Here is a 12011-nt window from a genome sequence, read left to right as displayed (position 1 = left end):
GGTATAGGAACATGGGGGAACAGAACAGTCAACTTGGGGAGGAACTGAGAAGGAGAACAATGAAAGAGATATCTTGATAGAAGGAGCCATTGTGGAGTTAGGGAGAAACCTGGGGACAAGGAAACAGCCAAGAACTCACAAGGGTGACCGCAGCTAAGACTCCTAGCAGTAGAGGAGAGGGCCCCTGAACTGGCCTTCTCCTATAACCAGGCTGGTGACTTCCCCAACGATTTTAATAGTTGTTACTTGTCCCATTTAAGAGCCTTTAGAAATTTAGAGTAAAGTGTTATAATTATAAATGACTATATTCTTTAGATGTGATTTAGTCTTCCCAATCCTATCTGTAGTCTTACTCTTGATTTTTTAAATCCCCTGTATGTCTGTCAATATCCTTGCCTTGTGATAACAAACTAGCTAAATTACATCTTAAAGACTCTTCATCGCAGCATGTGATAGGCTATTTTTCAATGGCCTATGGTTCTTTTAGTGAAAATGAGCATTTTTGTCTTCTAAATACCATCACTGGTGATATATCGCACATAGCCTACTTAGAACAAACGAGCTATGGGCAAAACAGCTTCAGAAAAGGGAACACATTTATGAACTGAAAGTGGAGATGATCTAATGTGTTCCTCAAAAACTGTACACAGATGCTTTTATTTTCCCCTTTTCTCACAACCAAGATATAAGAACTAATTGACTCAGTTTTCCTATTATTTCTCTCACTTCTCCAAGTGGAATACTAGCCTAAATTTAATATTTATTTGTTTTCATGCAGTTTTGATTTCTTACACAAATGTCCTCAACTTGATTGCAAAACATAAAGGCTCTTTTACTTGTTTGAATAAGAATACCCACCATGAGCTCAGATTTGAACATCTGGTCCTGAGCTGGTGGCCATGTTTCCGGTGTTCTACAAGGTATAGCCTTATTGAAGGAAGTGTGTCATTTGTGAAGGGAGTGGGAAAGGGCTTTGAGAGCTCAGAGTCTCAGCTTACTTACAATTTAATCTCTCTGCTCTGTTTTTGGTGGGTCAAGACATGAGTTTGTAACTTCCTGGTATTATTGCAGTACCCTCCACCTGCTGCCAAGCCTCTTTGCCTCTGGACCCATAAACTAAATTAAACTCTCTTTTCCTTAAATGGCCTTGGTCATGCTGCCTTATCACAGTAAGGAAGAAGCACCTAGCTCAGCTTTGATAATCTCCTTTACCCGGATTAACCAGGAAAAAAGAATACCAAGTTCCAAACTGCAATCCATGATTACAACACAGGCTCAGGTCTCGATAAAATTATCAGTAGACTCAAGAAAGGAAAAGGACGCCAGTTTGATATAAAACACACTGTAGTTGAAACACTGCCTCCTCTCTGAGTGGTGTTGACAGCTGATCAAAAACATGACAGGCTTCTCTGGCTGCACCCACTTGAAACAAAGAAGACTCAACAAGTGGCAACTGTAAAAAAATTTATATGAATATTCACATTTACATGAAATATAATTTGTCCTGTGTCATCTATATTATGGACCCAAAACAACGGCAGAATGGTCCTAAAGAGGCTTTCTCCTGAACAACGTGAAGGATAGGGCAATTAGAGTACCCAGGTGATATGGCAGACAAGGGTTCAGACACTGATCTTGCTGTATAGACCCATGAGGGTCTAGAGAGAACTTCTTGGGGTAGCCTCAGGAACTGATTATATTAGCCTTCAGTTTGCAAGAGAGTAATATTAAAGTAGTGTTTTGTAGCCTTAGTTACTCATTAAAATCAATGAGTTTTAATAGAAAACCAATGTCTGGGCCTTACACAAAAAAAGTCCTCTGATTTAATTACTTCAAGGTGAAGCCTGGACATACAAGCTTGCTGGGTGATTTTACTGTGCAGGCAAAACTGTGAGTCAGTGATTTGGAAAAATAGTTTTCAAGTTTGTGATATGTACAGATTAGGGGATGATATTCATAATCTAATGAGGATTCCATAGCAACAAGATCTTTCGCTTCTAAACATGATCATAGGAGAAGCCAATGCCTGTTATTCTAGAAATTCTTCCCTGGAAGTTCAGCCATCACCAGTATTCATGTGGTGGCAGCACTATCTCTTACTGTCCCTAAGGTATTCATCTCCCTTTCCATGTCGAGCCAGTTTCCCTTCAGTTCCACGGAAGGTGGCCCATGTAGGTGCTATTTCCTGAAGCCCACCATCAATGACTAACAGATGAGGATAGGAAAGAGTAAAACCTGAGCACACATCCTAATCATATGGGTAGCCCAAAGGGCTTGTCTTTATCGGCTTTCTCCCTCCAGGACTGCCTCTAGCAACTGTACCCCATCCCATCTATCAAGGCCTCAGGCACAGAATTTAAGCTCTCTCAGTTCCCTGTGTTCACTTTCTCCTGCCTCTATTCAGTTGGAATTTGATGGGCTTTGATACAAACTCTACTTGATATCCCCTGTTGCCTAAGAGGACTGATTTCCCCTTAAATTCAGGGTGAATAAATTCTAGGTAGTTGAGTAATACCTGCCAATCACATTAGTATATTTAGTTACTGACTCTTAGGCAACTATTTCTTACATTCTGTTCTCTCTTCAAGTCTCCAGTACCTCTTGACTTTTGTAACAATGACCTATTGCTTCCTATTTTACTGTGAAAACAAAAGAAAATGAGAATCTACATTCTTACATCTTCATCCAGTACTACAAATTGTACATTTAAGCTTCCCCTCCAGGCCACTGTCTTCAAAAATCTTTCCCAGATAAGTAAATGGTGATTCTGAAAACCCAAGGGCTCCTCACCAAAGCCTTCAAGTCATCCTTGGTACTCCCCTTTATCTTGAACCCCAAGTCAAATTGTCAGTAATTGTTGATTGCCCTGTGTTCAAAATACGTTTATCACTGGATGACTGTTGGCTTTTTTGTTTGTTTTATTTTGACCAATCATGCTGCCGCATGAATTTTCTATTTTCTCTTACCCAATGAACTTGATGTCCATTTTTTTAACCTTATGATCTCTTCTCATCTGACAACCAACATGATTCCCAAGTCAAGCCATATCCCATCTTTGTACAGAACTAATGTATGTCCAAGTCACTAACCAAAAAAGCAAACCTGCGGGGGTTCTCTACAGAATGTGGTCCCCTCTTCTGTATCTAATTCATCTTCTCTACCATGGTCCCATGACTTACTCTACTTCAAATACTAAGACCTCCTTGCTCTTCCTCAAACTCCTTCTGCTCAAACTACCAGTCTCAGGGATTTTAATTTCCATTTCTTTTGTCCAGGAATTGTCTGTACAGCTCTTGCCTGTCTTACCTGTAACTAAAAAATAAATAACAGCAAGATGATTCAATAGGTAAAAAGGTACTTGCCACCAAGTCTGAAAATCTCAGTTAGTTCCATGGGACACACAGTGGAAGAAAAATATCCCTCAAATAGTTCACACACACACATATATATACACACACAAAAGGTAAATTTAATGTGTGTTTGTTTGTGAGTGTATACCTTTAAACACAGTAGAAATGACTAGCAGGTGAAAATTTAATCACCTCATAAGGCTTGTTCCCATGCATCTTCTGCCTCAAAAGCAAACCCACTCTTCTAAGGTATCTATAAAAGTATGCAGATAGGCTGGGAAAAGAACTCCAAAAACACGAAAGTTCTGTTTATCTTAGAAAATGAGTTCTTTGGTAAAATCAGATTTCAACTTTCTACTGAGAAGCCAGCATTTCAATTCTTTGATTGTTCAGAATTACTTTGGTTATTCTGAATTTTTTTGTGCTTCCAGATGAAATTTAAGTTTTTTTTTTATATTTACGTAAAGAATCTAGTAGGAATTGTGTTATAGTAGGATGGCCATTTTTATGATAGTAATCCTAGTTCTTAGGTACAGGAGGTCTTTCCCTCTTCTTACACTTCTTCTATGTCTTAAAGTTCTTTTTATTCTAGTTCTTCCTTAATTAGATTTATTCCAAGATTTCTTCTAGATTAATATCAATGAGATCTTTTCCTAATTGCTAATTTCTCAGCATGTATAAAAGCTACTGACTTTTTGTATTAATTGTATATCCTGTTACTTTTCTGAATGTATTTGGCAGTTGTAGAAATTACCCAGTAGAGTCTTTAGGGTGTTTTATGTATAGAATCATATCATCTACAAATAAGTAGAGTTTTGTCTCTTCCCTATTACACCCATTTTATCTTTTTTCTTTTGTACTGAGTACATTTAAGATCTTCTGTTTTATCAAATTTAAAACACACAGTACATTATTATAAATATAGCCACCACCCTGTCCACTGATTCTCTAGAACTTACACATCCCGCAAAACTCAAACTCTGGGCTAGCTACAATTTCTAATGTATGTAGTGATGTTTTCTGACATTCTGTCACTTTTTCTGTTAAAGATGTATCATTTTAAACTTATCATCTAATTTAAGAGAAAACAAAATGACTGACATAATGAAGAAGGATCAATACTCTTTTGTATCTATGATTTTAGGCAGAATTCACTTTTTCCCATATCCCCAAATGACTGTGTGCTTATTGTCTCTATTACACCAAGCTCTTTACATCAGAAACAATAAATAAATAAATAAATAAATAAATAAATAAATAAATAAATAAATAAATAGACAAGTAAGCCAAGTGACAAATCTGAAGACTGTCCTCTACAATAAGTCCTATTGCAATCACTGTCTTTGGAATACTAAATCTTCATTAAACTAATCTGCAAAGCAAGACACAATTTGAAAAATTATAAAATTGGAGAGGTAACAAATTGTATCTTTTCCTTGTGAAAGTGTGAAAAGATGTTATGGCTCATCACATACACTTGCAGATTTTAATAATAAGACCTGTATCACGGCTATTGGAGAAATTGAGTGGTTTGAAGTTGTCGAATGTAACCAGTGGAGTGGCAAATTTACATGCAATAGGAAGTTCCTTTCATGTGTGTGTATGAGCAATTTTTTTCCTACACAAAATCACAATTTCCCCCTAAGAAATCATGTCATTGTCACTGAGCAGCAAATTGTGAAATAACAGAAAGGAATGTGACTGAGGTACACCCACTTGCCATCAAAGTGGCATATTCTCTGCATCTTTTTCTACTCAAGGAATGAGTAGGCAAATTAGAAGCATAGAGAGATATCACACAATGGTTTTCCCGTGGTCCTTTCTCGGGAAACTAGCTCCATGCAATGAGGAAGAGCAGAGAGGATGACAACAACGAGAAAGTTTATTCCCCATTATTGAGTGCCTTCCCATTGACTGTAGGATGAAGCTGAGTCTCCTCAGACAGCTGTGTAAGTCTCCCTCGCGCTATTCCTTGGTGGCACAGCAGCCTTATCCACACTGTAGGGAAAGTTAGAAGGTAGGATAAGAAAGGTATTCAGAGGCCACATGAATCTCAATGTTGGTCTTGTCTTTGGATGAGGTGAATTCTGAACAAAGACCAACATGAGGTACCAGATGATAGATTCTCACTCATTCGCCTCCAATGCTCTCCGTATTTCTAGCAAGCGAGCCTACTCACACTGTGTAGCCTCATATATATTTCGAGACAGGGTTTCTCTGTGGCTTTGGAGCCTGTCCTGGATCTAGCTCTGTAGACCAGGCTGGTCTCCAACTCACAGAGATCCGCCTGCCTCTGCCTCCCGAGTGCTGGGATTAAAGGTGTGCGCCACCATCGCCCGGCTGCCATTTTCTCTTGAATTGAGTTAGCATCTTTGTGATCTTTTTTACTTGGCACCACCAATGATTGAATCTAGGACCTTCTATCTAAAGCCTACCACAGTGATACCACACCTGACACTTGATTCTATTTCTTATTTTCTGGCAGAATCACATTAAGTTGTTGAGACTAGTTTTGCATCTACTCTGAGGCCAAGGCAGGCTTTGAATTTTCAGTCTTCCTAACTAGGCTTCCTAAAAAGCTGAGGTTACAGACATGTGCCACAAAGCCCATATTTTTTTTTCACGGATTCTTTAGGCATGGAGGCCCTACAGTTTTGTGAGCTCCCTCTGCTCCCCATCCACCTGTTCTTGCTCAACAAAAGTCCTCTTTGTGAATAAACCAGGATCTTTCATTTCTCTTGGATTTCGGCTGCAAATAAGATCTTTTTAAAAAGACAAAAGAAAAGAAAGACCAAAACTAACCTTCATTCTCCACTTCTGTTGTAACAGGATTTTGTGCCGTTGTATCAGGACTTTGAGAATTTTTATAAAAGGAACCTTTACATGAGAATCAGAGACAGCTGGAATCAGACGGTTTGCAGTGTCCCAGGGCCCCACATTGACATAATGGAGAAAGTGTCTGATGACTATAACTGGACATTCAGGTGAGGCAGCCAGCTGGGAGGGCTTGATGGGGAAACACTCAGGTAAACTCCAGCATGGACACAAGTTGCAGAACTGAAAAAGCTAAGGTGCGGATGAGGCTCATCTTCACCTGCTCATCTCTTTGCAAGTTCTCATGATATGGTGGAAGAAAAAGGGATTAAATTGCCAAGTGGGCTTTCTTGACATTGTAATTAAGGTTATACGGGTGCACGGCACAGACAGTCAACCTGAAAGAGCCTTTGTCAACTTCCTTGTCAAATTGTACCTTTCTGCTTTCTCAAGGATGGACTCGGTGATGACTGTGACCTTTTTACCTTAGCACGTTCTGCAGCACTTTCAACCAGTCATAAAATCAACCATTCAGGGAAAACCAGTGCCTAGTAATACACTGGGGACCAGGCCATTTCACTAATGTTGTGCCTCACCTTACTATACGGTTATATTCCTCAAAAAAAAATAAATAAATAAAACCAGCACACATTAAAATGGGAATGACAATGTCAGGCTTGGGCAAACTGAAGTCTTTGAGGCAGGAGAATATCAAATGAGATAGTACTGTGTGTTCACTTGCTTATCTCCCTATAGACACACTGGAAAAGTTATTAAAGATGTTATCAACATGGGCTCCTACAACTATCTTGGGCTTGCAGTCAAATACGATGAGTCAATGAAGACGGTAAAGGATACTTTAGAAAAGTATGGTGTAGGTGTAGCCAGCACCAGACATGAAATGGGTAAGTACAGGATTTTGTCCTGTCAAGTTTCAGAGTCATGGTACTACATATCAAATCGTGATTGTGTTGATGTTGTATACCTGAAATAAATGTGATGAAATTGAAGACAGAGGAAGGGGGGAAAGAAAGAGGAGAAGGGGCAAGGATGAGGAGGATGAGGATGAGGAAGATGAGGAGGAGGAGGAGGAGGAGGAGGATGAAGAAAAGGAGGGGGAGAAGAAGGGATATAAGGATGTTGTTGAAAAGGTCAGTCATCCTGTTTTTGTCACACAGTCTTTCATGTCTCCTTCAGTATATCCTTTTTCTTTCTTTACCCTCATTTTTTTCCTAATGGCATTCATCACTGATTAAAATAATTTTGCTGTTGCATTATATATGCATATATGCATGTTTCTACTACTCAGATGGAAATAGCCTGAGCAGAGAGAATGCTGTGCTAAATGAATGAATGAATGAATGAATGAATGATAAATTATTTAATATACAAAATGGAGCACACTATTTTCTTCTCTTTTGAAAAAAAACAACTTTTTTCTCATAGAAAGAGTAAAATTTATGGGAAAGATGACACATGATACTTGCTTTTTAAAAAATTCTTTACAACTCTTCACCATGTTTTTTTATTATGTAGCATTTCTTTTATTTATTTTATTCTTTAAGAATTCCTGTGCTCTGGGCAGCCTGTGTGGTACTATTCCCATATTCTGAAGACAAAAATCTCAGGATTATGGGATCTGGGCGATAGACTCTGCAGGATTAATAGCCTACCCTACATTTCAGTTCATGTCAGCTTCTTTACTGTCTGTCCAGGTACCAAACGCAGGGTTCACCAGCTTGGTTCAGGCCTACCTAAGGGAAATCTGATCAATGAGATTTACAACTATTGCAAGACAAGTCCAAAGCCCCTCTCAGATAACCATTTGGCAAATGGGTTTTATAAGCAGTTCAGTTATCTAGAAGGGATAGATGACTATACCCTTAGGATTATCTTACTACATCCATAGATATTTTAAGTGTAATTATTCAGATATGTGAAACAAATAACTCACACTAAGGCAAATGTCTTTTTAATAATAAATTTAAATGTAATTTCATCTTAAATGTTACATTAATTCTTTGAGAATTTTATAAAATGTGTTTTGATCATATTCACCTCAACTCTTCCAAGATATATGCCTACCCCCATACCTCTGTGACTTCCCTTTTTCTTTTAGCTTTACTTGATAACTATTGACAGCATTTGTACTGTCCATACACCCTCTGGTGTTGAGCCATTTATTAGAATGTGGTCAGCATGCCAGGAGTCATCTCCTTAAAGACAACTGATTCTTCCTTCCCCAGAAGACATTAACTGTCCCTAGTTCCTCAGTTAGGAGTCAGAGGTCATGAACCTCTTCCCTGTCCATGCTACAGTGTTCCCTGACTTGGTCTCATGAGGCTCTTTGCCAGTAATGGTAGCTGCTATGAACTTTCTGACTGTTTTGCTCCAGTCCTGCATGATTTCTGGCTTTTAGCATCTTCAGATCCCTCTTCTGTGGTGGTCCCTGAGTGAAGACTCAGGGGAGGGATGTGATACAGATGAACCTTTTGTGGTTGAGCATGTTCTTTGAGCACTTTCGAGTTTTTACATCAATCCCTATCCACTGATGGTTTACCATGAGACTTGAGAGCTGCACTGATCTGCAGGTAGAGAGATATGAATTTGCGTGCAGTTTTATACTATATCCATTTAGCCAAAATAATAATAGTAGATTGACCTCGGGGGCTGAAAACTCTTCCTGGCCATATTTCATGTGAGGCTTATATTTCCTGCTATGAAGAAGGCCTTAAGTCCAAGCAGAAAGCATTCACTATTTTAACCTATGAATGTAGCTTGCTGCCCCAGTCTATATTACAGTTCACAGGGTTCACAGTTGGGTAAGACTGCTGCTGTCTTTTCCTCCAGAAGCCTGCATAGCACCTTCCAGTACTGGGAGAGCTAGCCAGCAGAGGGGAGGCTTCCTAGTCATTACCAATTTGATTTCTCTATCTCCTTTGAGCAATATATGTGTTGTCTTCAGCAATAGTAGACAACCAAGAGCAACAACAACAGACTGTATTGTTTTAGAGTTTCCGGATCACCTGTGGCTAGCAACACATGGGGATTTATCACAAATCTGGCTGGCACTAGGATGTTTATTTGGCATCCTGTTGCTTCTGATATGAATATAATTCCCTAAGCCGGATAACTCCAACCACTAAACTTTTTCATATGAATATATATGCTTATGAAATAATAGGCTTTTCCAAGCATTTTCAACCTTCAGTGTTAGATTTTAGCCACAAATACAGTAAATATTTGGCTCAATCTACAGAGACCATCATGGTTACTCATATTACTTAACAAGGGATTCTTATTAATTTCCATTTGGCATTAGAACTAGGGATGTAAATGAAGTAGTAGTGTGTCATGGGACAGAGGCAGTTCTCCACTTAGACCTGAGATACCCATAATGTTTTGTTTGATGATATATCAAACACTGGAGGAACACCTCCAGCTTGTAGAGATACAGAGGGACTTCTTGGAATGTTTCTTCAAGAGCTGTGACACTAGTACTAGGGTTGTATATAATCAAGTCAGAAGACAGTCATGAAGAACATCTCAACTCAGTAAGAGAGAATATCTCTTCATCGTAGTAGACAGAAACCAAAGGAAAAAGGCTGGACACAATGATTTGCTGCCAGAGGAAGCCACCCACAGACAGATCCCTGGTTGTGCAGATCAGCAAATGCAGAGAAATTAGGCAGGACTAAGTTTCGTTTGGTGTTCTTTCTCCATACCAATAAATGGAGAAACAGATGGAGAAAGAATACTGTTCTTAGTGTTCTATAGAATCTGTATTAGTAATGTATATCATATATATTATATCATATATAATATATCTTAATAACATATATTCTTATACTATTTTGTACCCCCAAATCTCTTCAATTCATCTATCTGAGTCAAGTTGTAGGACAGAAATTTTAACAGTTTTCAAGCAAATAATTAAAGGCCCAAGGATAAGATATCTATAGTAATCATAAAAAAACAGGATGAAATATGAACCGAGGCTATCAGTGATGGAGTAAATAAATTATAGGGATTAACTGAAATCATTCTGCAACATTAAAAAACAATATTAACATGCAAGAATTACAAATATCATTGTTCTGAGAGCCATCCATCTAAAAAATTTTCAAGTAACTGGATGGGAAAACATGTTTTATAGTCTTAAGAAAACATTTAATGTTGTAAACTGAGTAACAGCAGATCTGCCCCATAAGTGAAAAAGACATATTTTACATTTCTAGTGAGTTCAAATTGCTTTGGACACTCTAAGGACTGCCGGACACCAGATAGCATGACTGACTTTCTCAAAGTACAGGGGTCTTTTACTTTGTTTAGGACAAACACATATGCCTGGAAGATGATAACTGTCAATGGAAAATAACAAGCGGCTAAGAGACACCCAGAAAAATCAATGAAGTGAGTCAGTTTTGATTATTGAACATATCCTGACACATGTTACTCCCCCATCTTGAAGCCAAGGAAAGGTTAAATTAGTAGAAGTCATAGAGAAGCCTTTATTTCATTTCTCTTCACTTCCCATGCTAGCTCCAAAAAAATGTATGATTTCTCTCTCATCTTTCTTCCCCTGCACACACAAAGGTGACAACCGGATGTACGGTAGAAGTACATCGTTTGCACATAACCGCCAAACCCTATGCACTGCTGCACCCAATAGCGCTAATAGTCACAAAGACCATTAGAGCACTATTAAGTGCTCTAACTCACAAGTTCGCAACGGAGACCATGCTTAGAATGCCACAAGGCAATGCCTATGCTAACAAGAGCTCATCTCTCCTTAGTGATCTGTCCACTCTTGAAAAGAAAATAAAAAGCAAACCACCTGTTTAGTTTAAGCACATGCCCACTTGGGGACATCCCTTCAACTTTAATTGCAGCTTTCAGTGTAGACACGAATGCTTTCATTTTTCAGATCTTCAGAATGAACACATCTTTTTGACATAGGATTCCACAGGAAAGGATATACTGGGGACATATTTCACACCTAAAGGTTCAGCTGCGGTGCTAGCATTACCAGTAATGTGCAACGTGCTGAAATCTGTGTTCAGTTTAGATTCCCCTTAACCATTAGCATGTAAATACTTTAACCTGCCCCTGTAACATAGCTTCCTGACCAGTCCTTGTTCTTGAATTCCAGTTATCAAGTAATCTTATGCTTCTTGCCAAGGGGGTTGAAGCTTCATATAGGAAATGTGTAGTTTCATTAATTCAAGCTTCTGAAGAAAAGACCGGCTTGGAATAGCAATATGTCTAAATTCAAATATATTTAAAAAAAAAAATAAGGCTTCAGCTATTCAAGTTTCCCTGGGAATAAGTAGTTTCTAATGAATTTATATCAAGTGGAGATCCTGGTTATTTTTTTTTATTTTTCTTTTTTTGTTGTTGTTGTTGTTATTTATTTTTAACAAGAGGTTATTCACAACCTGATTCTAATTAGGGATAGTATTCAAGATGAAGTTTCTAGGTCAGGAATCAGGAAGCATTCTGGAAGAACTATTTGAAATTTCAAAGTTCCTCATCACAAAAATTAAGTTTTTTTTTTTTTAAGATTTTAGGTAATAAGTTTATTAAAAGCAAAAGTTATCAGTAGTATATAACTTTCTGTAATAGACATGTGACTGGAAAAGCAGGGGATAAACCTGGACTCTCTGAATATGGCAGACAATGAGGCTTGCTGAGAAGCCAAGGACAATGGCACTGGGTTTTGATCCTACTTCTTGTTCTGGCTTTGTGGGGCCCTAGCCAGTTTGAATGTTCACCTTCCTAGACCAGGATGGAGGGGGGAGGACTTTGGACTTTCCACAGGGCAGGGAACCCTGACTGCTCTTCAGA

At 38.5% G+C, this 12011-nt stretch overlaps 1 protein-coding gene across 1 annotated transcript in view; it reads left to right on the top strand.

Annotated features, from left to right (window-relative positions):
• The window catches only part of Sptlc3 (serine palmitoyltransferase long chain base subunit 3), a 117526-nt gene that overhangs the window by 32096 nt on the left and 73419 nt on the right, over nucleotides 1–12011 (top strand). The window contains exons 3-4 of the mRNA XM_005365533.1: nucleotides 6180–6334; nucleotides 6921–7069. Of these exons, the coding sequence (XP_005365590.1) occupies nucleotides 6180–6334; nucleotides 6921–7069 (304 nt within the window). The remainder of the gene's footprint in view (nucleotides 1–6179; nucleotides 6335–6920; nucleotides 7070–12011) is intronic.

Source organism: Microtus ochrogaster, unplaced genomic scaffold (genome assembly GCF_000317375.1).
Source record: "Microtus ochrogaster isolate Prairie Vole_2 unplaced genomic scaffold, MicOch1.0 UNK3, whole genome shotgun sequence".
Taxonomy (NCBI): domain Eukaryota; kingdom Metazoa; phylum Chordata; class Mammalia; order Rodentia; family Cricetidae; genus Microtus; species Microtus ochrogaster.
Note: the sequence above shows the minus strand (reverse complement) of the source record. Positions and strands in the feature narration are given on the sequence as shown.